We start from the raw sequence: 26,983 nt of genomic DNA on the forward strand, positions 1-26,983 counted from the left end.
CTGTGGCTTTCGCCTAAGTGGCAATTCTCAGAATCTGGTGGAGAATCTGCTTTGTGAGATTAGAGTGTAGTGTCTGGGCAAGAGACCAGCATAATTATTCTTAACCTGCAGGAAGGGAGGGGAAGATGGAGAGTGCTCTGCCTCAGACAGGTCTGTGGCATGCTTGTTTATAGAAATAGCAAGTCCATGGTTTGGCTGGAATGACTTATAACTCAGGTATTTATAACTTGTTTTGAGCGGGATTGAGAAGTGGAGAAAGGGAGATGGAAGGGGGAAGAAAAAAACTGGTGGCAACAAAACATGGCAACAAAACAGATAGGCTTCCTTTAAGTTGCTGGAGTTTCCTTTACCAATTTGAAGTCAGCTAAATCTTAGATGACCCTGGCTTTGTGGCTCTGGCCTCTTAATCCTACTATTGCAGACGCCCTGTAGTGGCCCCTGACACTAAGAAAGGGAGGGCAAATCTGAACCACTTATGCCCCGGGCTCAAGCCAGAAGCCCTTCTCTAGCAGAATCATTGTCTTGGCTTCACAAACTGGATCTTTCATTGGCTGGTGCCTCTCCTCTGGCTTGTGAACTGCTTAGTTCTGGGGTGAAGGGGTGGGGGGGGGGGAGAGGGAAAAAAAAACAGGAAAAGTTAGGTTCATAGGTCGACACTCAAGCACTAAGCCACACCAGCCAGGCCTTTACTTCTTTTTAGTACTTACATGAGCCACCCATCCCTTCTGGGAATTCTCCCTTCACTGGCTTCCTGGTTTTGCTCTTTCCTTTCTAACTGCCTGGCTTCATCTTCTTCATACCCTAAAAATAGATATTCCCCATAGTTCTATCCTTAGCTTCTCTCTCCCCTCCCTCCATCTTCTCCTGTCTCATTATACTTTCAATGGTGATCTTCACCTCCATGTGAATAACCCTCAGATATTTATTTCTAGTCATGACCTCTCCCAAGCATTAATTCTTATTTATGTTGCTAAGTTGAACATTCTGTGGTTTCTACTAAATATCTCCGAGGCACCTTAGATTCAACATGTCTAAAACAGACATCATTGGCTCCCATCCTTCCTTGCGTGTCCAGACCCAAGTCCTCTTTTTGATCATGGTACCACCTTATTTCCTATTTCTGAGGTTCAAGATTTGAGTCTTCTTTTTTCTTGAAAATTGTACAGAGTCCAGTCTTGCCAATTCTATTTGCTTTGTCACTTTTGAATACATAATTTCTATTCTATTCCCACTATCTTCATGCTAATCCAGCTTCTCATTACTTCTCACCTAAAATATTGTAACAGCCTCTTGATTGGGCTCCCTGCCTATGTTGTATGTTTTATTTATTTATTTATTTTTAAAAATATATTTTATTGATTTTTTTACAGAGAGGAAGGGAGAGGGATAGAGAGTTAGAAATATCGATGAGAGAGAAACATCGATCAGCTGCCTCCTGCACACCCCCCACTAGGGATGTGCCTGCAACCAAGGTACATGCTTTTGACTAGAATCGAACCTGGGACCTTTCAGTCCGCAGGCTGATGCTCTATCCACTGAGCCAAACCAGTCAGGGCCTATGTTGTATGTTTTATATACATCATCACTAAAATATAACTTTGTGTCCCTGGCTTGAAACCCTTCAGTGGCTTCCCAGACCTACAGATGGCCCACTTAGTTTGGCATTCAAGGCCTACCTGGTCTGGTTGCAGTCTACCTCTCCTGACTTATTCTCCTACACAATCTTTGCTTTCACCGTTGCTCACTAGCTCTTTTATTTCCTTCTGCCAAACTTTTGGTCATGCAGCTTCTTCTACTGAGAATTCCTTCTGTTCGTATGTCCACCTGTCAAAATCATATCCTCATTGCAAGGTCAAGGCCAAGGCCAAATACCATCTCACCTTCCAAGAAAGCTTCATTGTTTCCCATTCTTGATCCTGTTAAGAAGTCATCTCTCTTCCTCTTCTTTGAGCACTCTATATCTTTCTCATGATCCTTGTCACATACTGGATTGCTTTTTAGTATATCATTCATCTTCCTTGAGGGTAGAGTATGTGTATTCTTTACCTTAGGATCCCCCGTAGCCCTCCAGTAACTTTCAAACTTTGTAGAACAACCCACATTAAGAAATACATTATAGCCGAAACCGGTTTGGCTCAGTGGATAGAGCGTCGGCCTGCGGACTGAAAGGTCCCAGGTTCGATTCTGGTCAAGGGCATGTACCTGGGTTGCGGGCACATCCCCAGTAGATGTGCAGGAGGCAGCTGATCGATGTTTCTCTCTCATCGATGTTTCTAACTCTCTATCCCTCTCCCTTCCTCTCTGTAAAAAATCAATAAAATATATTTTAAAAAAAAGAAATACATTATAGCCTTAGCTGGTATTTCTCAGTGGTTAGAGTGTTGGCCCACGCACCAAAGGATCACAGGTTTGATTTCCAGTCAAGGGCTTGCAGGAACCTGGGTTGCAGGTTCAATCCTCAGCCCCAGTTGGGAGCGTGTATGGGAGACAACCAATCCACGTGTTGACACATCGATGTTTCTCTCTCTCTCCCCCTCTCTTTCACTCTCTCTAAAAATAAAGATCAATGGAAAAAATATCCTCGAGTGAGGATTGGCAAAAAAAAAAAAAGAAAAATTTATCATACATTGTGACCCAATACAAATGCAGACACATGTTGGAAAATACTGTTCCCTCTAGTGTGAATGAGTCGTCCTATCTGTCTGTCGCCTCTAAGCCACCTGTTTTTTCCATCTCCTTTAATGAGAGCCAGGAGAGCATTTAAACAGTTGGCTTTATTTTTTTTTCTCTCTCTTGGGAATAGGCTATTATGAAGTTATCCCTTTATCTCATTATAGTGAGGAACGATTTTGTTTTCCTTTTTCCTCTCAAGAGGATAAAATACTGCCCTGCCTAGTGCATGCTGGGAGTGGTGGGTATTCAAGCCCTCCTTCACAGTACACCTGTAGTAATTCTGTACTCCTGCAGCCTTGCTTCCAGAGAAAGATGACACCTTCTTTCAGGCTGGTATAGGCTTTCCTCTATTTCAGCAGTCTCCACCTGCCAAAGCAGAGGCTGGGTCACAACTTGATTATTCTTCCTGCTTTTAGGCTGTGTTTCGGATGTGGAGGAGATCACTATAGAATACAAAGTGAATGCTCTCTTCTTAGCTCTGAGTTTTCACTTATACATGAAGCGATGTTTCTAGATCTTTAGATATATTGGAGTGCTGGCTGCCTATAGCAATTGTGTCCCAAGTCACTGGCCATAATCAGTTACCTGGGCTCTGGTGTATCTTTGGGCTATGTTTCATTTGGCATGTGAGCAATGAGGGTTTGGAGCTGAAGTTTCTGTCAGAACTTGGGTCTCATTCAGATTTTTAATTCAGCTATTTTCTTTCCCTTTTTTTTTCTTTAGTGACAATAGAATTTTATTAGATTTATTTTTAATCATTTTTTATTTTTCAATTACAATTGATGTACAATATTATATTAGTTTCAGGTGTATACCCCAGTGATTAGACATTATATAACTTACTAAATGATCATCCCAATATATCTCATACCCATTTCACACCATATATAGTTATTACAATATTATTGACTATATTCCCTATGCTGTATTTCACATCCCCTTGACTACCAATTTCTACTTCTTAGTTCCTTTACCTTTTTCACCCATCCTTCCAATCCCCCTCCTGTTTGGTAACCATCAAAATGTTCTTTGTATCTATGAGTCTGTTTCTATTTGGCTCTTTCATTTATTTTGTTTTTTAGATTTAATTGTTGATAGATATGTATTTTATTGTTCATATATTTGCTTTTTTCTTTACTCCTCCTCCTTTTTAAAAATATATTTTTATTGATTTCAGAGAGGAAGGGAGAGGGGGAGAGAGATAGAAATATCAATGATGAGAGAGTCGTTGATTGACTGCCTCCTGCATGCCCCACACTGGGGATTGATCTTGCAACCTGGGCATGTGGCCCAACCAGGAATCGAACCATGACCACCTGGTTCATAGGTCGAAGCTCAACCACTGAGCCATGCCAACGGGCTGCTGCTGCTCCTCCTCCTCCTCCTTCTTCAAGAAGACCCTTTAACATTTCATATAATACTGGTTTGGTAGTGATGCATTCCTTTAACTTTTTCTTATCTGGGAAGCTCTTTCTCTGTCCTTTGATTCTAAACGATAGCTTTGCTGGGTAGAGTAACCTTGTCTTTCATCACTTTGAATATTTCTTGCCAATCCCTTCTGGCCTGCAAAGTTTCTGTTGAGAAATCAGCTGACAGTCTTATGGGTAACTAACTGCTTTTCTCTTGCTGCTTTTAAGATTCTGTCTTTAACCTTTTGCATTTTAATTATGATGTCTCTTGGTGTGGGCCTCTTTGGGTTCATCTTGTTTGAGACTCTCTGCACTTCTTGGACTTGTATGTCTATTTCCTTCATCAAGATAGGATAGTTTTCTGTCATTTTTTCAAATAGGTTTTCAATTTCTTGCTCTCTCTCTTCTCCTTCTGGCAACCCTATGATGTGAATGTTGGTGTGCTTGAAGTTGTCCCAGAGGTTCCTTACACTCTCCTCATTTCTTTGGATTCTTTTTGCTTTTTGCTTTCTGATTGGGTGATCTTTGCTTCCTTATATTCCAAATTGCTGTTTTGATTCTCAGCTTCATCTACTCTACTGTTGATTTCCTATTAATTATTCTTCATTTCAGTTTGTGTATTCTTCATTTCTGACTGGTTCTTTCTTATGCCATTGAGGTTCTCACTAAATTCATTAAGCATACTTATAACAAGTGTTTTGAACTCTACATCTATTAGATCACCTGTCTCCATTTTGTTTAGTTCTTTTTCTAGAGTTTTGTTCTGTTCTTTCATTTAGGGCATGTTTCCTTATCTCTTCATTTTGGCAGCCTCCTGTGTTTGTTTCTATGTATTAGGTAGAGGTGCTACATCTCCTGGGCTTGGCAGCATGGTCTTATGTAGTAGGTGCTTTGTAGGATCCAGTGGCACAGTCTCCCCGGTCACCCAAGCTGGGCATTGGAGATGTACCTCTGTATGGGCTGTGTACACCCTCCTCTTGTAGTTGAGCCTTGCCTGCTTTTGGCATGCCAATGGGAGGGATTTACTCTCAGGCTGATCAGCTGCAAAGACTGGCTACAACCATTAACCACCAACAACTGTGGAGGATCAGTTGTGTAGGGCCCCATCGCACAGAGCAGGACTGACTTCAGGACAGAAAGCTGTCCCTCTAATTCTTGACCTGAGTTTCTGGTGCCTGCTGAGTTTGCCCATTGAGTGTGTTGCTTGTGGTTGGGTGGTGCTTTGATGTGGTCTGAAGCTGTACACTGGGTAGGCTGGCTCTGGGGCCTCCTGGGAGGTGGACAAAGTCAGCTGCTGCCTGTGCTCTGCCTGGGGTCACCCAGCATGAGCTACAAAGTGATCTGCAGATAGCTGCTATTTGTGCTGGGCTTGGAGTTGCCCAGGAAAGGCCAAGCTGTGAACCAAGGCTGGCTGCTGCTAGTGCCAGGCCTGGGGCCACTGAGTGAGAGGCATGGAGCCAGCTGAGGCCAGATGCTGCTTGTTTGAGAGATTTTAGGAAAGTCTGAAGCATGATGAACCAAGACAGCCATTTGTATGGAAAAGCCACTGGAAACAGTTTGGTTAGGCCCATAAGTTGATGGGGCCAGTTCCCAGGGAATCACCAGGGTTGGGCAAACAGTGTGAGCCAGGATGATGGAGACTCACATATGGTGCCTGCCTGCTGACTCTGTGGGGTAGGGCTCAGAAGTATAGCCTCTGCCAATACTTCTGTCTGGGAGAAAGCTGCCCCTCCAGCTCTTGCCCTGATCCCAGACACTTCAGTTCCTCCCCGTATATCTCTGGTGTCTTTCGAGCTGCTTCCCCAGTTCTGGAACTCCGAGAAAGTGAGTCTAAGTCTGTTCATGGGCCTTTAAGAGGAGCCTTTAAGAGGGGCTGCCTGGAGCTGCCTCTGCCTCACTCAGCCTCAATCCCCTGCTGGATTTTAGAGCCAGAAGTTATGGGGACTTTTCTTCTTGACATCAAACCCTGGGTTGGGAGGCCTGGTGTGGGTCTAGGACTGCTGGGAGGCCTGGTGTAGGGGTAGGACCCCTCACACCTCAGAGGGGACCTCTGCAGCTGAGATATCCTTCCCAATATTTATCCACCACACGTGGGTGTGGGTCCAGCCATTCTGCATCTCCACACCTTTTACCAGTCTCAATGTGACTTTTTTATATCCTTAGTTATAGGACTTCCATTCAGATAGATTTCAGGTAGTTAGTTTTGAATGATGGTTGTTCCATAGGTTAATTTCTTTTTTTGTTTGTTTTTGTTAATTCTCGCAGGAGGATGTTTTTTCATTGATTTTTAGAGAGAGTGGAAGGGAGGGAGAGAGGGGGAGAGAGAGAGAGAGAGAGAGAGAGAGAGAGAGAGAGAGAAACATCATTGTGTCAACACATGGATTGGTTGCCTCCTGCACATGCCCCAAGTAGGGCGAGGAATTGAACCTACAACCCAGGTATGTGACCTTGACTGGTAATTGAACTCTGACCTGTCAGTGTGTGGGCCAATGCTCTAACTACTGAGCAACACAGGCCAGGGCAAGAAACAAAATCTTTCTTAAGATCCCCATGTGCTTGTCCCATCTAGACATGGTCTTTGTGTCACAACCAATTTTAGATTATTTTTGGAGAGCAACTTTACTGGCCTGAAATACCACAGTTTTCCTGGACTTCTCATGTCTGGTATTTCACTGTTTCTGAAGTCTCTGCCATTTTTTTATTTACTCATCAAGTATTTATCAAGTACCCATTGTGAGCCTTGCACTCTATAAATTATGTGCTAGGGATATACCAGTGGGGGATAGCTCTTTGCCTTCAAGGGGCTCATATTCTGATGGAGAAGACAGACAATAAGTATGTTGACAGATATAATCAGTGTCAGGTCACTGCCTGACTAAGTGCTATGAAGAAAAATAAAGCAGGATAGCCCTGGCTGTTTGCTCAGTGGTTAGAGTGCTGGCCCGCAGATGCAAGATTGTGGGTTTGATGTCTGGTCAAGGCATGTACCATGGTTGCAGACATGATATCCAGCTCTGGTTGGGGCATGTGTGGGAGGCAACCAATCAATGTTTCTCTCTCTCTCCCCCACCCCCTCCCTCTCTTAACCTCTCTCTAAAAAAAAAAATATCCTCAGCCCAGCTGGCATGGCTCAGTGGTTGAGCGTCAACCTATGAAGAGGTCACAGTTCGATTCCGGGTCAGGGCATATGCCTGAGTTTCGGGCTGAATCCCTAGTGTGGGGCATGCAGGAGGCAGCCAATCAATGACTCTCTCTCATCATTGATGTTTCTATCTGTCTATACTCTCCCTTCCTCTCTGAAATCAATGAAAATATTTATATCCTCAGATGAGTAAAATAAAATATAAAACATAATAAAATAATAAATAAAATAAAGCAGGATACGTTGGGCTTAGAGTGATAGCAGAAAAGCTAGTCTGGAAAGCCTTCTCTGAGGAGACCTTTGAGCAAAGTCCCGAGTGAACTAGCTCTGTGAATAGCTGAGATTAGAGCATCCAAGGAATAGCATATGCAAAGGACCTGAGGCTAGACTCCACTTGAGGTGCTTAAGGCAGCCAGGGTGATTGGGGTGGATGGAGTCAGTGAGAGGGAGAGTGTAGGAAATGAGGTCAGAGAGGTAGCCAGAGGCCAGATGATTTAGGGCCTTATAAACTAGATCAAGTATTTGGATTTGAACTTAAAGATGGAAAGCCATTGGAAGGTTTTGAGCAGAGTAATAACATGTCCTCATGTATATTTTAAAAATATCATTGTGGCTTGCCATGTGGAAAAAGACTAGGGGGAAGGCATGAAGCAGAGAGAACACATGGGAATTACAACCACAGACCAAGTGAGAGATAATAGTTACTTGAACTCAGTGGTGTGTCGGTAAATGTTTACAGGCTCTCTGAGGGGGAAAAAGGACCCTGATATGTAATGTTCGCTGATTTCTATGGTGTAAGTACTCCCACCGTGGTGATTTCAAGCTACCAATGTGTTGTCACTGAAAGTGGAGGTGGGAAAGCCGTGCATGATCAGTGCTCACGAGCCAGTGCAAGCCAGTCCAGCATACCACTGCCAGAGCTTGTGCCTTTAGCCCAGTGGTTCTCAACCTTCCTAATGCCGCGACCCTTTAATACAGTTCCTCCTGTTGTGGTGACCCCCAATTTCATTGTTACAAATTGAACATCATTAAAGCATAGTGATTATTCACAAAAACAATATGTAATTATATATGTGTTTTCCAATGGTCTTAGGCGACCCCTGTGAAAGGGTCGTTCGACCCCCAAAGGGGTCGCGACCCACAGGTTGAGAACCGCTGCTTTAGCCTGTGGTGGGTTTGCAGAGAGGGTCCAGTTTTGTCTCCATTTTCTAGGGTAGATGGAAATCGTACTATGTTTTTAGAAAGAGAGGGTATGGAGAAGGTTATGAGAGGGAGAGATTCAGTTTATAAAGTCCATCGTGCTGGAGCCTGGAGCCTTGCAAAATAAGCCTAGATGTTGGAGCTTTCAGGAGCTCTGAACTCCCAGATCCTTTGAAAGTGGAGCTCAGCCCAAAATCTCCCTGCAAACAGGAAGCTGGTTTGAGTTAGAACATAAAATAAAAAGCAGCTGATGCCCCTGAATGTTTTTCCCCTCCTCTTCCTCCTCCACTGAGCCAAAGGAAATTGTCCCCCATCCCCCTTGGATAGCTAGTTGCTCAGAAAGCCGAAAAAGCCAAAACCAACAAATCCTTTGAAAATAGCCAAGTTTTGAGCCTAGGCAAACTCCTGCCGTGGGGTTTCCTGGCCCAGATGTTTGTACACGGTAGGATGTGTTTCTTATTGTGGGTCATGGTCAAAAACCTTTGATAAATACTGGTCTTTAGGGCCTGCTGAAAAAGATGGTCTGCAGGAGGGTCTCTCACACTAGCTTCCAGCCATTTGTAGTCATGAATCAGTAAAGTGGCCACGACTAGAATTATACTATTTAATTTATTACTATTTTTTGTTGTTGTTAATTCCACCAAAGGATATTTTTCACTGATTTTTAGGGAGAGTGCAAGAGAGAGGGAAAGACAGAGAGAAATAGTGATGTGAGAGAAACACACCGATTGGTTGCCCCTTGCATGAGCCTTGACCAGGGCCCGGGCCAGGGAGGAGCCTGCAACCAAGGTACATGCCCTTGACTGGAATCGAAGCTGGGACCCTTTGGTCCACAGGCTGACGTGCTATCCTCTGAGCCAAACTGACTAGGGCCAGAATTATTTTTTAATGAAATAGAATACATAGAAAATAGAGTGTTACATTACTTATTACATACAGTTATGCATGCAATAAGAACACGTATTGTTTTGTGAAACTTTTATTTCAGTTTTAGCACATGGACACACATACATGTGTCGTATATACTGGGTCATGAGGTAGGATGTGTTTCTTATTGTGGGTCATGGTCAAAAACCTTTGATAAATACTGGTCTTTAGGCTCTGTGTAACTCATGTCTCCTTCCTGCTTTAAACTGCTAGTGAAAGATCCAAGCTAGTTTCAGAATCAATTCTCTATGCAATTGGATCATCTACCCACAAAACACCTACCCAAATTCCTGTCTGAGGGAAGGGAAGCTGCGAATCAACAGACTCGTGTGGTTCTTTGGGACCAAGCTGAAGCAAAGGGAGGGATTGATGCAAATTTGAATCCAAAAGATTTGTCTGAAATCAGATTAGCTTGAAGAAATTAAGATTGAGCAGCCTTTTAGCTCAACTGCACTTGATTTTATGACCATTCCCATCTGTGTGGGTAATGTGGCCTCAGGCTTCTGTCTCTCTTTTCTGCAGTAGGCAGTTGGTGCAGCAGGAATGTTCCTGAGCAGGCCTCCCTCTAGGATAGCCAGAGGCACAGTGTCAGGGTAGTGGGTGGTGCCCTGAACTGAGTGTCCCCCCCATTTCCCCGGGTTATTTTGTACTTTCCTGCCAGTGCCCTGTGCTCAGCCCTTTCAGAAAGGTGGCTGGGTAAGTATAGAAGAAGGCGTACATTAAGGTACACTATCAAGAATGTGTTGCCCTTAAAAAAAAAAGACTGTATTGAAGGTCTATTTCTATATCAGGAAGGACGTTGGTATTAAGGAGAATATAACTACCATGCCTTCCAGTGCTTTGACAAAACCTCAGGTATGTGGTCTTCTGGCCGAGTGTCAGTGATTTCATATTGTTGTCAGAGTGATCAATGTATATGTTTGCTGTGGCTGAACCATGAAAGAAGACATTTGTAGATTTCTACAGAAATTATGATTCCATGAAAGATTTTGAGGAGATGAACAAAGCTACTATCTTGCAGAGTGCAAAGTGATTTTCAAATGTAAAGAATTTCTTTGGTTTGAATTCTATGGAAGTTTGTCACTGAACTGTGTTCTGAACTATGAAACATGAATATTGGGCATGGAATAGTTTTTCATATATAATTATACCTGATATAATTTTATATATACATATATATATGTGATTTTTTTTTATTGATTTCAGAGAGGAAGGTAGAGGGAGATAGAAAGATCAATGGCAAGAGAAAAATTATCAGTTGGCTGCCTCCTGCATGCTCCTTACTGAGGATTGAGCCTGCAATCTGGACATGTGCCCTGACCAGGAATCAAACCATGACCTCCTGGTTCATAGGTCGATGCTTGACCACTGAGCTATACCAGCCAGGCAGGAATAGTTTTTCTTGATAAACAAACAATTAACAAATTTTTAAAAATGTGTTGAGTAGGCTAAAGTTAGTATACTAGGTTTGGTGCCTCAGACTGGCCCAAGGACAATTGGCAAGTGTGGTGCCTCTCTGTGAGGAGACTGAGAATCCATCCACATCTCCAAGAAGCACAGAAGACTCTTGGGGAAGCACAGAAGACTCTTGGGGACCCTTCTGGGAAATAAGTTTTAACTATTATGTCCCAAGATGTGGTTTTTGGCAGTCATTTCTTTGGTCTTTCGAGATAAGAATTTAAACAGGCCCTCTAAGAGTAGTTTGATTTCTCCAGCTGAGACAGTAAGAGAGGAGTGACAGTAAGAGAGGAGTGACTCTAAAACTACCCTAATTGGTTCTGGGCTTCCCCTCTCTAGAAACTGGCCTGGACTAGGAGTAGATCACTCTGCCATAGATATGAACACCCATCAAGTGGTTCTGGTTCAGATTGCCCTCCGAGGGCCTCGGAGACTCTCTTAGCAGAGTTCAGTCTAGCTTGTTTACTTGACCATTCAAATCAGAAACCCATTCCTCTGAGCCAACGCCAGTGCAGGGAGTCCAGACAACACTAGAGGAGACTGGACTGGAGTGGCAAGCAAGACATTCTGTAGCAAGGGGTAAGGTTCAGTGACAAGCAAGAGGCTTACAGGGCGATCTGAATTTCACATGGCATCATCTGGCAGAAAGATCAGTAAACTGTTTGAGGTTAGTTCAGTGTGTGCTCTGGGGGCTGCAGACATGTGGGGTGACAATAGTAGTGATGAGAGTGATGGTGCATATCTTGTGTGAGCACTTGACACATGTTTCCCTTTCATCTCCGTGGGAGTTGTGGCTTAATGATAATAATTAGAGTACTCCCAGCATCTGTGCTTTGCAAACACAGCATTAAGCCATGTTTCTGCCTCCTGGGCTCATAGTCTGTACGAACTGGCAGACATTTGGTTGGGGGTGGAGTCTTCTGATGAAGGGGAGAACGTGATGGAATGCAAAGATCAGGGATATTATTAGTCCCCTAATTGATACCTAACATTTTTCTGGCCCTTGGTAGATCAGAGTGGCCTTTCTTTCATGCCTGCCAAGTCATGAAGATCAGTGACCTCTCCTGAGTATCATCCACCCAAGAGCCAGTCTGGGGAACTAAGGCTTTATCTTGTAAACGGAGCCTTGATGGATTGGGGGAGTGCTTTTTCCGCTGTGGTGTGAGCAGAGCTTTAACCCCTTCATTTTCATTCCCGTGGTATCAGCAGATTGAGCCCCGTTAAAAGGCAGTGGTGCACACTGGCTTTTCCCCATGTGATCAGGCGGCCTGGGAACCTGGAAGAGTCAGTAGCCCATTCTCCTGAAGACAGGGGCATTAGGAAAGTAGTACTACAGGATGGTCCCGAGTACCTTTAATACTTCCTTTCCAACCCCACTCTGTCCATAACACGTCACTTCTCTGTCTTGCTCTAACAGGTGACCTTGGAGAAGGTGCTTGGAATCACAGTGTCCGGAGGCAGAGGACTTGCCTGTGACCCCCGGTCTGGTTTAGTTGCCTATCCAGCTGGGTAAGTACCTTGGAAGAGGGCTTATTGCATGGGGAGTTCATAGCCATGCTAAACTAGTTGGGATGGACAGGGGTTTTCTGGTGTCTTCTGGGAGATACATCCAGGTGAATGTTCTGGTGCCATTTTTGTAAAGGAGTTACAGCGCCAGGTAAAGGCTCTAGCTTTTTGGCTATCCATTCCCACCCACACATATAGATTGAAATTTTATATTATACACAGCTCCAAATACCATCTTTAATATCTACCTTGTAGTAATTTTTAAAAACAGCTTTATGGAGATATAATATATATACCACACAATTCACCTATTTAAAATGCACAACTCAGCCTGGCTGGTGTGGCTCAAATGGTTAAGCATCGTCCCATTCACCAAGAGGTCGCTGATTCTATTCCTGGTTGCAGACTCAATCTCCAGTAGGAGGCGTACAGGAAGCAGCCAATCGATGTTTCTATCTCTTTCTCTCTCACTCTCTAAACAAAAATCAATAAAAGCAATTTTTAGAAATTAAAATACACAATTCATTGGCTTTTAGTATAACCTCAGAGTTATGCAGCCATCATCACAATCAATTCTAGAACACACTCATCACCCTAAAAAGAAACCCCATACTCTTTAGCAGTCACTCTCCATTTCCCCCTAAGATCTCCAGCCTTCAGCAACAACTAATCTATGTTCTATCTATATAGATTTGCCTATTCTGGATATTTCATATAAATGGAATCATACCATACTTGGCCTTATGTGACTTTTTTCATGGTTCATACATGTTGTAACAGGCATCAGAACTTCATTCCTTTCTATGGCCAAATAACCTTCCATTAAAGATAAAGTACCACATTTTATCTCTTCATCAATTGATGAGCATTTAACCATTGTTTCCACTTTTTGGCTATTATGAAAAATGCTGCTCTGAACATTTGTCTACTCTAGTCACTTTGAGAGATGTCAGTGCTGTTAAAGTAAGAAACATTCAAGCCTGTAAAGAATTTTTGTGAGTTTATTTGAGCCAAACTGTTGACAATTGCCAGGAAGCAGAATCTCAACGTATTGAGATAATGCTCCAGAGAATGGTAGTTTTTCACCTATTTTTAGACATTATAATCAAAGGAGGAGATGTAAGTGGGTTACATGAAATCCGTTGGTGATAGATTAGGAGGCAGAGAAAGCAAAGCTGGGAAACATCTGGGATTGGATAAAAAGAAAAATGATAGACACATGCTTCTTTTACATAGGTGGGCACAGGATAGTTAACATTCAACAATTAACATGAAAACAGTAACATTGAGGGAATCTGTGGTCTGGGCCCTGGTACCATTTGTTGTGTCCTGAGGGGTCTGGAAAAAGGAAAGTTACAAGTTACCCTGACATTCCATAGGTATGTTATCTTAGATGCAAAAAGACAGTAGTCTCAGTAAAGATCAAAAATTGATCTTTATCAGGGAAGATACTGGCCTTGGACATGACTACCCACTATAACTTGCTTTTTAATAAAAGGTTTTAATTTCAAATAATCCTTTGTGGTTACTTTAGGTCTATGAGTTTGCAAGACTGCCACGCAAGCCTCCTCTGAGTTAGTCATGTGAGCCTGTGGCCCCTTTTTTGTCTACAGTGCCATGGAAGAAAAGTAGGGTTCTGGGCTGTTCTTTCCCTTGCTGCCTTTTCACTCCTCTGCTGCCACAGGCGAGAAGCCCTCAACCATCATTTCTTTAGGCTTTTGCAAAAGTGTTTCTTTTGGAGGCTTGGGGCCCCTCCTGCTTCTGGTTCTGTCAGCCTCTTTTCTTTGCTCCTGGGCACAGGAACAGAAAATGGGAAGTCCACTGCTCTCGAGACCTCTCTTGCCCCACCCTCAGATTGGGAATGCCAAGTTCTCTAGTGTGAGTTACATAGTGTGAGTTGCACAGTGTAGGTTTTGTACCAGATATGATTTTCATAGTTTTATTATTCCGTCAAAAAAGCTACCTTATCAAGAACTTATCCTGTGCCAGGCACTTTGTTAAGCGTTCTACAGGAGTTATTTTATTTATTGCTCAGAGCAGCCCTGTGAGGTTGGTACTATTATCGTCCTATATTTTAGAAACTAAGCTTCAAAGAGCTCAAGCAGTTCGCCAAGGCCACACAGCTAGTGTCTGTGTTGGGATTCCAACTCAAGTAGTCTTGACTGCAGAGCTCTTACTTTTTTTAAATCCTCACTCGAGGACATGCTTATTAATGAGAGAGACAGAGAGACAGAGAGACAGAGACATCAATGTATCAATGTGAGAGAGAAACATCAATTGGTTGCCTCCGATATGTGCCCTGACTGGGGATGGAGCCTGCAACCTTTTGGTGTACGGGACTACGCTTCAAACAGCTGAGCGACACTGGCCGGTGCAGCTCTTTTAAAATGGGGGAAGACCACATTTTCTGCTCATTTTTTAAAGCTGCCTACTTACCATTTGAATGAGAAATGCCCATTTTATGGTCATCTCCGTCTATGCCAGGGAGACTTCTGCCCCTGGGTTCTGGGTCAGTGTCTCTCCTGAGTGACCCTCTGACATTTGCTATCTGGTGGGGATGCTGTGGGAGCTGCACTGGCTTTATACCCTACAGAGGCTGAACTGGCTTCCTTCTCGCCCTCAAGAAGCAAGTTGATAAATGACTTCTGTTGCTGGACACCCTGTGCAGCCTGCCTCAGGGGAATTCCGCTCGTGCCTGCCTCTGCCTGGGAAAGCTAGGTTCCTTCTTGTTGGAGGTGGGGCGGGCTGGCTAGGAAAGGCCTGGGCTTCTGCTCAGTGCATGCTGAGCCCTGTGCTCTGCCCTTGGAATTGTGGAGCCCTGGAGCCCTGCTCCCCCATACACCCCAGGCCTGGTGCCTTTAAGGGTGTGTGCTTCTGTTTAAGGGCAGGCCCCAGCCTGGCTCATGTGCCTGCCCGTCATTATCCTTCCGGGTGCTGCATGGAAGATCCCTGCTGTGACCCTGGTAGATTTCCTCAGTGTGCTTGTCTTGGGCCAGCCTTGAGCAGTGCCCCAATCTATTCCCTGACTTTTTTATTTCCTAGAACTTTAAGTACTCTCTTTGCAAGTGGCCCCTTTCTGGTTGGTTAGTTTTGCTCTATGCTGGAGCTCCCTGATGTGCCTCTGGGGCATCTGGGGGCCACCAAGCAGCTTCTTTTCCTCCATCCCTCCTCTCTTCTCTTCCTATCTGGTGATCCTAACACCCCCACCCCACCCCCACTCTCTTCTTCTGACTGAGCTTGTTCTAGGAACAGCTCAGGTATCCTAGAAACAAGAAGAGAAACATATACACACACACACACACAGAAGAGAAACCAAGCTCAGAAATTTCTCCCAGAGGCCTAGAGGCAAATATCAAACCAAAACAAGTTTTCTGGAAGGAAATGAAACAGCTCAGGGAGGGTGGAGTAGAGGAGGATGTGTGTCAGGCAGAGGTGGCGGCTCCAGCATCTCTTCTCCAGAGTTCTCCTTTTCCTGTTGTCTTCCTCACAGGAAGGCTACCCCTCACCTGTCACACTTTAAGCCCCCTGCCCTAGGAAAGCAGGCTGGTCCCCAGATAGCCCCTTTGAATAACTAGTTTAGTTGAACACCCATAATTGACTTGGGCCCCTTCCTTAGTTGGCTTGGTAGAAGGTTCAGGGCCTTTAGAGCCTAGTATAGCCCCTATTGCTACTGTGGAGCCAGGCAGTTTGAAACCGGACACAAACGGGTCCAGGCCGCCTGTCACTACTTGAGCCAAATTAAACTAAGACAAAGTTGAACCATATATGAGCCTTTATTCCAATAATGCCGGCAGTATGGAGAGAGCAGCAGGTCATCCTGTAAATTCTGCTATAACCTCCCCTACTAGCCGACTGATTAGATATGGTTAAGGAAGAAAGGCTACATGCAAGGGAGGCAGGATAAGGGCTGCAAGATCTGTGGTCCCTGTGTCTCCTTCCAGGATTCTGAAGTCAGATAACAGGGTAGTTAATTCTCTAAAAAACAGCTCCTCCCCTTCCTGAAACTGGAGAATGGTCAGCATTCCTGGGGCCAACACCCTGAGGGGGTCAGGGTCCAGGCACAGCAGCCAAATCAAAAACTATCCCATCCTTGGTTTGTTCTCAAAATATATTTTCTTTTTTGAGTAATAGATCTATCCGGGCTTCGAGGTATCTCATCTTTTCACAGCCCTGTTTTTCCCCTTGCAATACATCCTTCAGTTTCCCAGGGTCTGTAAGAAAACCTCTTATCTATAGTTTGTAAGTTTGTAAATAATCATTAAACAACTGTGGCCCTATGCTTGTGGAGTGCCCTTCCCCCTGTCAAGTTCTGAGAAAGGGTTTCTCTTGTCCCCCAGTGCCAGGGCCTGGCCTGGGTGAATGCTATGAGCCGAGGAGCTACTGGAGTGCGAAGTGTCCTGGAAAGGTGACTGGCCCTATCCTAGCTAGGAGGAGAGGAAACTCAGCTCTCCTGAGAAGGCCCTTCAGTTACTTAGTCCGTGTTGGAATTTATGCTGAGATCCCCAGCTTCAAAGCACTGGACCAGGTGTGAAGCTACAGAATTTCCTTCTGAACTGTGTTCTAGTGACATCTGAACTGAAGGAGCATAGAACTACCTTCTTATTCTCTGTGGCAAGCCCTTTGTAGGGGCCATGGAGAGACTGGGTAAACCTGAGAGAAAAGGATGCCTGACTTGGTGCCCTGAGGGATGGGAATCATGTGAATATTGGGGGTTTAGGTTCAAGAAGGGCAAGCAAACAATAAGCATATCTATGCTAATAAAAGGGTAATATGCTAATTAGACCGGGTTGACCGGCCATCTTTCGGATGTCCGACTTCCTTCCAGACAAAGCCATAGTGGTGGGGCCAAGGCAGAGGCAGTTAGGGGTGAGATCAGGCTGGCAGGGTGTTAGGGGGCGATCAGGCTGGCAGGGGAGGGCAGTTGGGGACATTAGGAGGCAGGCAGCTGAATGGTTAGTAGCCAGTGGTCCTGGATTGCAAGAGGGTTGACTCACTGCCAGACATCCACCGAGGGGTCCTGGATTGGAGAGGGTGCAGGCCAGGCTGAGGGACAACCCCCCTCCCCATGCACAAATTTTGTGCACTGAGCCTCTAGTCTATATATATAAAAGCCTAAGTGTCCATTATGACCGAACAACCAGTCGCTATGACGTGCACTGACCACTAGGGGGCAGATGCTCAATGCAGGAGCTGCCCCCTGGTGATCAGTGCGCTCCCACAGCCAACCTCTCGCAACCGGCCAATCTCCCGCTGTCCCTCCCCCCGGCCGGCTAGCCCTGATCGGCCCTGATTGGGACTAGGTGAGACAGCCCCAATCAGCCCGATTGCCGGCCAGACCAAGGGACCCCACCCGTGCACGAATTTGTGCACCCGGCCTCTAGTAGACAAATAAATAAGCAAGATAATATCAGAGAGTGATGAGTGTTCCAAGAAAATAAAACTGGGTGATGGAAGAATCAACATGTGAAGATCGACACCAAAGTGTTCCATGTGGGGGAAACCTCAAGTGCAAAGGTCCCAAGGAAAGGAGGAATACATTCACTTGTTTGAGGAGCTAAGTAGCATGGTGGCCTACATAATGACTGAGAGGAGGAGGCTTAGACACTGCCACTTTGACTTGGCTTGTAAGTCGTGCAGCTCACAGAGATTCACCTCTTGTTCTGGAAGAAAATATGTTTAGAGTCCACAGAAAGAAGCGTAATGGTAGCTCTGTACTGGTGGCCATGTTATTTACTGGGTTATTACTGTGGACGAAAGAGGCCACATGCTAAGTTATGATGGGTAATCATGGTCTAGCCCTAGGCTGGTATCTTCTCTGACAAGGTCAATCTTATCTTAACTGAGCCTATTGTCTTTTTGCATCTAAGATAGCATACCTGTGAAATGTCAGAGTAACTTGTAACTTCCCTTTTTCCGACCCTGGACCCCTCGGGGCACAACCAAATATGCCTGGGTGCCAGGATGGAGACCACAAATTCCTTCATTGTTATTGTTATCATGTTAATTGTTGACTGTTAACTATCCTGTACCCACCTAAGTAAAAGAAGTATGTGTCTATCATTTTACTTTTTATCCAATCCCAGAGGTTCCCTCTCCCCCACGCTTTGCTTTCTCCTGCCTCCCTAATCTATCACCAGTGGATTTCATGTAACCCATTTACGTCTCCTCCTTTGAATGCCATGTATAAAACAAGGTGAAAAACCACCGTTCTCCGGAGCATTATCCCAATCCGTTGAGATTTTGCTTTCTGGCAATTGTCGACAGTTTGGCTCAAATAAACTCACCAAAATTTTTTACAGGCTTGAATGCTTTTTACGTTAGCATTACTAAGCCTTTTCTCATGCCTTGGTGGCAGTGGGGTGGGGGTGGGGGTGGGGTTCATAAAGTGTCCTAGAAACAGATGCCTTGGGTCTCATGGCCTGGCCTAAGAGGGTTACTTATTTGGAAAGCTTTGGAGTCCAGGTATCTAAAGAGGACCACAGCCAAGGATGCACTAGGAAACATCCTAGACCAGGGTGGGCAACCTTTTTGTGAGTGCGTGCCAAAACCAGCAAAATCTCTGACTCAAAATTCTTCTGCGTGCCAACCCTAATTTTTTGAGAACATGTTACGCCTACTTGATATCTCTTAAGGTGTACGTATGTGAAGAAACTTGAAGAAATAATAAAATTCATTCGAGCGACAAAAACATAGTATATGATGATGAAAAATACATTTATTTTTTAATGTATACATGTACACTGACAGTCCGACAGAAAACTTTATGACTCCATTTGATATTATCAGTGCTGCTGCATCACTGATGACAGAGATTTTACATCAGGTTTATATTTTGTGACCTTCAGAGATATGCACGAGCTACTACTTTCATCCGTCAGGCTACTCCTATTACGAGACTTAACAAAATTCATCACTGAGAACAAAGATTCACAAGCGTATGTGGATGAAACCAAAACACTGGTCGGATCTAGGAAGGCAGGGAGAGTTAAGGCAGAGGCATAGAAATTGCTCTTCCCCTCTCTCGTCAATCCATGTCTATGGTCTTTAAGATAACTTGTTATGTAAAATTAGTTATTTATCTAAGATGCACTTACACTGAATTTATCTGAAAAATAAAAAAGTCGATATTAAGAAAAAAATTGTAAATGGAAGATTATAAGAGAGGGTTTCACGTGCTAGCAAAAGTTACTGGTGTACCATGTTTGGCACTCGTGCCAGGGTTTGCCCACCCCTGTCCTAGACTCTATCTATTAGAATAATTAAAGCTATAAGATTTCTCCTTTGGGGGTGAATCTGGAGGGACAGTTTGTAATTGCACACCTTGATGAGGACCCTAATGAGTCACCGGTATCCAGCAAGTCCTATATGGGATGCTATAAGGGTGCCTGCTGACTCCCTGATAACCCTGTCCTTGTGACCTTCTTCAGTCTCACAACAATTCTTTGAGGTAGATATTATTTCTGTTTACAGATGAGGAAATTGAGGTTCAGAGAAGTTAAGGAATATGCCCAAGATCACACAGTATGCTAGCAGACAGGTCTTTCTGACCACAGTTTTCTTGTTTCCATCATCACATTGCCCTCAAACATCTGTGTCCTAAAAGCCTGAGATGGGGAGAATCCTGGACCTGCCCTAGGTCCCTAGTTCACAGGCCTGCTACTTAAGAGGTTCCTTGGCAGTCAGGGCTTTGAGAGTTGGTAGCTAGAAGTATAAATATTTATTCACTCATTCAGAAATATTTATTGGGTGCCTATCTTCTAGGCCCTGTGGGTGTAACAGTAAATAAAACATAAAAATCACCTTCACAGAGCTGGCAATCTACTGATGAAGTTAACTGTGTAGAGTATTGATGTGTGTTATGGAAAAAGCATAAGCAATGCGCATTGAAAAGGAATAGGGGGTACGGGGCTGTGAAGCTGTAATGTTAAATAGGGCTAGAGAGTGACATTTGAGCAAGGCTTGAGGGACCTTTGGTGTGTGAGAGTCACCTGATTGTACTTGGTCTGAAAGAAGAAATTGTGAAACACAGGGTCTCTGCTCGAACCTTCTGTGTCTTGCTCCCTGTGTGTGCTGCTGCATTCATTGCTCATCCCAGGGTTTGTTTCTGCCTCTGGAGGATGGAGAGTGGTAGGAGGCAGATCGTGTGGGAATGCTGGGCTCTTTGTGATGGCAGCAGGCCTGGACCTGTCCAGGGGAGGGGGTTATTGAGGGTTGGCTTTTTCTGATTCAGAGAAGTTCCTGGGCAGAGAGCCCAGCACCTGGTACTGGTGCTCCATGTGACTCCCCGGCTGAGGCCCGAGGGACTGAGGCCTTACTGTCTTTCTGTGGGAGTGAGCAGTCTCCCCACACCTGCACCCTGGGGTTCTGAATTACGGGACTCAGCTGGTTGGGCCAGCTCAGCCCTTGTCATGTTGAGGATTTCAGCCAGCACTGCTGCCAGGGCCTGTGGAGATGACTGCCTGCTCTGTTGGGCTGGGTCAAAGGACTAGGAGGCCAAGGGCCAAATATCATGCAAACGGAGCCCCACCCTCTCTCCCTACAAGACGGCTCAAAGGTTAAAGAAGACTGAGAAGACACCCACACAGTGTTTTGTTGTTGTTAATCCTCACTCAAGGGTATTTTTTCCATTGATTTTTTTGTTTGTTTGTTTTTTGTTTGTTTGTTGAGAGAGTGGCAGGGGGAGAGAGAGGGAGAGGAGAGAGAGAAACACCGCTTCCCATAACCACACCCCTCAAATCCTTCCCCACTGTTTTCTTTCTCCTTCTCTCCCCATCTCCTAACCTTTCCTGTTCTCCTTTCCTCACTCCTTTCTCCCTTTTCTTTTTAAATGTATTTTTATTGATTCAGAGAGGAAGGGAGAGGGAGAGAGAGAAACATCAATGATGAGAGAGAACCATTGATTGGCTGCCTCTTACATGCCCCCTACTGGGGGTTGAGCCTGTAGCCCTTGACTGGAATCGAACCCTGGACCTTTCAGTCTGCAGGCCAACACTCTATCCACTGAGCAAAACCAGCTAGGGCTCTCCATTTTCTTTTTATACCAACTTGCAGTCTCCTGCTTCCCTTTCAGAGTGCATGTCAGGAGTTTTATTTATTTATTTATTTATTTATTTATTCATTTATTTCCTCACCCGAGAATATGGCTTTTTTAAAAATTGTTTTTGAGAGAAACATCGTTGTGAGAAGCATCAATCGGTTGGCTCCTGTACACACCTCAACTGGGGATCAAACCCACAACCTAGGTATGTGCCCTGACTTGTAATCAAACTTGCAACCCTTTGGTGTATGGGATGATGCTCCAATCAACTGAGCCACCCAGCCAGGGCTATTTTTCGTGTTTTTCTTTTTTGGGGGGGGGCGGGGGGAAGAATCACATCTTTATTTTCATTAACCTTTAACTAACATTTAGCATTTCCTTTTTTTATTTTTTTTCAATTATAGTAGACAGACCTTGTTATATTAGTTTCAGGTGTACATCCCAGTAATTAAACATTATATAACTTACTAAGTGATCATCTCATATCTAATACCCATTTCACACTATACATAGTTATTACAATATTATTTACTATATTCCCTATGCTGTACTTTACATCCCTATGACAAAACCAATCTGTACTTCTTAATCCCTTCACCTTTTTCACACACACACACACACACACACACACACACACACACACACACCAGGGCTGGGCACCTGTAACCCAGGTACGTGCCCTAGACTGGGAATTGAACCGAGACCCTTTGGTGCACGGGCCGACACTAAACACTGAGCCACACCGGCCAGGGCCCACATCAGTGCTTTTGAGGTCTGTTCTCTTGAGAGGACCTCAACAAGCTGGGCACAGGGGGAACTTTGGATGTCTTCGCCAAGTTCTGCCCTCACTTCAACATCTGCATTGTTGTCCCCACAGGTGTGATAATGGGTTGTCCTCTTTATTCCTTTTTACAATTTTGCCCTCCCCCTCCCTTCCTCATCTGATATGTTGTATGTGGGGCTAGGGGGCTGTGGGGAGGGGGGCCGGTGCAGCTCCTGCACAGTACACATGTAGGTGTACATGTGGGAGGCCTCACCTCTCTTTGGAGCACAAATGCTTGACACGTGTGTGTATATCCAAGCCTGTGAACCAGCTATACATCCATGACTTGTATTGCCCAAATCGTGTACTCTTTCTTCCTGTACCCCTTCCTGGGCTGTGTGTGAGGATTGTAGGAAGGTCTGTGTCCCAGCTGCCCTTTCTGAGTATGGCCAGAGACGGTACTGGTGTTTAGGGACCCCTTTCACCCTCATGGGGCTGCAGAGATAGGCCCTTGTGGGCAAGGAAAAGAAGCAAGAAGAACAGATTGCAGAAGAAAACAGTCACTTGCCCTCTGTGGCAAGCGGAGCCTCTCTGCTGGGTGACTGGAATTCCCAGGTGGCCTGGGAGCTCCTTGGGGAGCTGTGGTTTGGTGCTAAGTCTGTTGTCTAACTCATCTCCCCAGGTGTGTGGTCGTGCTGTTCAACCCCCGGAAACACAAGCAGCACCACATCCTCAACAGTTCCAGGTAAATGGTCTGGGCCCGCAGAGAGCAACCCCTCTTCCTGCGGACTGGGACGAGGGCACCGCCTGGGGTCTCTGCGACTCCTGGTTGGGCCCCAAGGCCACAGAGGGGAATGCCACATGTGCCATTGATGTCTGCCGGTCTTGCCTTTCTTGCCTTTTGAGGGAACTGTGAGGGAGCAAGGCTTAGGCCAGGCTGCCAGTGGCCCTCTGAGCCTGCCTCATCTCTTGCAGGAAAACCATCACTGCTCTTGCCTTCTCCCCTGATGGCAAGTACTTGGTCACTGGAGAGGTGAGTGAGGAGAAGGGGCTACAGTTCTGTGAAGAGGGTGGGTGTTCTGCCCTCAGCCGAGAGCTACAATTCTAGGCCTAGTTAGGGCTGCTGCCACTTTGGCTTCCAAAACAGAAGCCAAATCCTGGTGTTTGCTACATCTTAAAACAGTGGTTCTTAAGCTTCAGTGTGCATCAGAATCACCTGGAGGGCTTGTTAAAATGCACAGTGGTAGGCCTAACCCCAGTTTTTGATTCTGTAAGTTTGGGATGGGGCTCCAAAATTTGTATTTCTAATAAGTTCCCACATGCTGATCCTGCTGGTTTGGGAAGCACTTTCAAAACCACTGCCTTCAAATATTCCTTGTCCCCAGAGGCCCCCTGCTGGGCACATGAGGAATACCTCTTCCCGCCGAGACATTGGGGCAGAAATAGGCAGGTAGTAGTTCTCAACCCTGGCTGCCCATAGAATCACTCAAGGAGCTTTGAACAAATACAGAGCTGTAGACCCTCACCCGGAGATATTGAACATAATCTGGGCCATGTTCTCCCTGACACTTACTGTTGTCCCGAGACACTTGTTGTTTCCTCTCTACCTTTGCCCTGTACAGCACTCCGCTCTTGACTCTTGGCAGAGGTCATTAGAGAAGATTGTATCCAGTAGCTGAGGAGGCGAGGGCCCCCACTTTGAAAGGCTAGTGGGGTCTGTATGCTTCTGGCCCTCACTTCCAGTTCTCGCCTCCCTGCAGAGTGGGCACATGCCAGCAGTGCGGGTTTGGGACGTGGCTGAGCGTAGCCAGGTGGCAGAGCTGCAGGAGCATAAGTACGGTGTGGCTTGCGTGGCCTTTTCCCCTAGCGCCAAGTACATTGTCTCCGTGGGCTACCAACATGACATGATCGTCAACGTCTGGGCCTGGAAGGTGAGTGGGCTGGGTGGGCTGGGCTGGCAGCCTCACGGGGTTCAAGGGCCAGTTGGAGAGCCAGGAAGATACTGACCTGAGTCCCTTCATTCTACTCTGCTAATCTCAGCCTCATTCTAGAAAATGATCTGAAGCAGGAAAGAGCAACTATAGCCAAGCGTGTTGGTAGAAAGGGGCTAGCTTCCTGCCTTTGAGGACCTCCATAGGAAATGAATCTCTTCAACTCCTCTGAAAAGGGATTCTTTATCCTCCCCCTTTTTTTTCAGACCAATAAACCATGAAAAGAAAGATCTTTTTTTTTTTTTTTCAAAGCTCCAAGAGGCAGGACCTTGATTCTCCCTTTGGCTTTCTCTCCAGAAAAACATTGTGGTGGCCTCCAATAAGGTGTCCAGCCGGGTGACAGCAGTGTCCTTCTCTGAAGATTGCAGCTACTTTGTCACTGCAGGGAACCGACACATCAAATTCTGGTACCTTGATGACAGTAAGACCTCAAAGGTGAGATGCTGAGGCTGGAAGTAGCCAGCAGGGTCAGGGCCTGCTCAGCCCACCCCAGGAGACCCTGCTCCATTGGGGCCCTTTGCTGTTTGCTCGGCAGCTGTACAGAAGTTCTGGATGAGCTAGATGCTCTCAGGACCGCGGGGTAGTCTCACAGAGCAAGGGGGCCTAGTTTCTAGGGGCAGGCTCTGGCGGTAGGTGGGTGGGCAACAGTGATATGTCCCCACAGGTGAATGCCACTGTGCCCCTGTTGGGCCGCTCAGGGCTGCTGGGGGAGCTACGGAACAACCTGTTCACCGATGTGGCCTGTGGCCGAGGGAAGAAAGCAGACAGTACCTTCTGCATCACATCCTCAGGGCTACTGTGCGAGTTCAGCGACCGGAGGCTTTTGGATAAGTGGGTGGAGCTGAGAGTAAGTACCCCTGGCCCAGTTGGTAGGGGCTGTGCATGTAATGGCTCAGGTGAGAATTGATACCTGTGGCTTATACCAGGGGCTGAGCCCTCGTGCATGCAGGAGGGGACCCCAGGAGAGAGAACTCCGCCCAGTTTCAGCCCATGGAGATCTGTATAACTGCCTCCTCTCTGCTCTCTTTCTGTCTGTCTTTCCCCTGCTTTCCTCTTCTGCTCAGAACACAGACAGCTTCACAGTAAGTGATGCCTAGACTCTCCTGTCTTTCTCGTGCTATTTTCTTTTCTTTGCTGGGCTTTTCCTACTTTGTTTTCTTTGCCAAAACGTCCAGTATCTTAGGAGGGTCCTTGACTCCCATCCCCCAAAGGGCACATGACTATGGGCCCTCTGGCCACCTGCTGCTGGAGGGAGGGGCATCTCTAGATAACAGCTGATGGGCTCAGGCCAGAGCAGCTGGGCTGCTTTTCCTTTGCCGGTGCCTTGGTTGGTCTCTCCTCTTGGCAGGTGATTGTTGAGGAGGGGTTGGCAGGTGGCCTCTCCTGACCTGAGCTCCTCTGCCTGCAGACCACCGTGGCCTACTGCATCTCTGTGAGCCAAGACTACATCTTTTGTGGCTGTGCTGATGGCACCGTGCGTCTCTTCAACCCCTCTAACCTGCACTTTCTCAGCACCCTGCCCCGGCCCCATGCCTTGGGGACAGACATTGCCAGTGTCACTGAGGCCAGGTGAGCTCTGTGCGCCCCCTGCGTCCATTCACAGCCTCATGCTGTGCTCAGCCTTTAGGGAACAGGTGAAGAGTATCCATGCCCCTAGGATAACCAGAAATACCTCTGTAGACAAACAAATTTGGGTTTATTGGTACTTGTTGCAACCAAGGAGAAATGGGGAGTATCTCAGTAAGTGGGGGCTGTTTTAAGTGTAGGGGTATTGTAAGATTTGAGATATATGTGAGGTGATTTTAGAAAGGTTCAGGGGTTGAAATTTTGCTCAAGGTTCAGGGGTTGAAATTTTGCTCTGGTTGGATGCTGTCAGGAAGTGGGGGCAATTTTATAATTAGGCATCCTAATAATTTTTACCTTATGAAGTGGGACTAAAGCTGTAATTGGTAAAGCAGCAGCAGTCAATCCTGATAGACAGGAAAGGGTGGTGTTTGGTTATTTTTGTGGTTTGCACAGTGATCTTGTTTTTATCTCTGTCAGACACATGGCAGTAATCTTGTTTTATTTTGCTCTGCCATGGCCATAGAGTGGCCCTGTCTGACGTTGGTGTTCTGTGACAGTGTGCTCATCAGGAGAACACCATGGCCCAGTAGCTAGTGCCAGGTCAGCTCCCAGCTGACGGCTGTCAGGGGCTGCTTTGTCTTTCTTAGGCAGCTGCTTTCAAACCTGTGGGTCTGGAGAGGGCTCCCATGCCCTGCTCCTTCCGTCATGGGTTAGCTTCTGTTTTCATTCCTTTTAGTCCTTCATTTTATCAGCTCCTCACTCACCAGTTTGCTTATCCTCTTCCCACAGTCGCCTCTTCTCTGGAGTGGCCAATGCCAGGTATCCAGACACCATTGCCTTGACCTTTGATCCCACTAATCAGTGGCTATCTTGTGTATACAACGACCACAGCATTTATGTTTGGGATGTGAGGGACCCCAAGAAAGTGGGCAAGGTGTACTCGGCTCTGTATCATTCCTCCTGCGTCTGGAGTGTAGAGGTACGTGGGCTGGGATGGCTTGAGACAGGCCAGGTTTGCTGGGATGGCTTGAGACAGGCCAGGTTTGCTGGGATGCCGTTGTGAAGACGGGAAGTGGGATCCCCAAGTACCCAAGTATAACGTTATGCTCCTTGTTTCTCTAGCAGCATCCCTGTACCTCCACCTATCTTCGGATGGGTCCTGATGATTGAGCTTGCATTTTATGCTTCTGTATCTTAGGCTTCTTCCAATGTGGCCCTGTCCATTCTTAGCTTTGCCTTGTCCGAGGCTCAGTGATTTTGGACAAGTTAATGAACTTGACCGAACTTCAGTTTCCTCAACTGTAAAATGAT

The 26,983-nt window shown here is 45.8% G+C and overlaps 1 protein-coding gene across 5 annotated transcripts in view; it reads left to right on the forward strand.

Moving 5' to 3' along the window:
• MAPKBP1 (mitogen-activated protein kinase binding protein 1) overlaps nt 1-26,983 on the forward strand; it is a 55,081-nt gene that overhangs the window by 17,631 nt on the left and 10,467 nt on the right. For 3 of the 5 annotated variants that reach the window (XM_023757502.1, XM_023757500.1, XM_014459471.2), the window contains exons 2-9: nt 12,227-12,318; nt 22,798-22,860; nt 23,091-23,148; nt 23,876-24,046; nt 24,404-24,541; nt 24,771-24,953; nt 25,515-25,675; nt 26,462-26,651. In XM_023757502.1, the coding sequence (XP_023613270.1) occupies nt 12,227-12,318; nt 22,798-22,860; nt 23,091-23,148; nt 23,876-24,046; nt 24,404-24,541; nt 24,771-24,953; nt 25,515-25,675; nt 26,462-26,651 (1,056 nt within the window). The remainder of the gene's footprint in view (nt 1-12,226; nt 12,319-22,797; nt 22,861-23,090; nt 23,149-23,875; nt 24,047-24,403; nt 24,542-24,770; nt 24,954-25,514; nt 25,676-26,461; nt 26,652-26,983) is intronic. The other 2 variants (XM_023757501.1, XM_023757499.1) reach the window with 2 other exon arrangements.

Source organism: Myotis lucifugus, unplaced genomic scaffold, assembly GCF_000147115.1.
Source record: "Myotis lucifugus unplaced genomic scaffold, Myoluc2.0 scaffold_109, whole genome shotgun sequence".
Classification (NCBI taxonomy): domain Eukaryota; kingdom Metazoa; phylum Chordata; class Mammalia; order Chiroptera; family Vespertilionidae; genus Myotis; species Myotis lucifugus.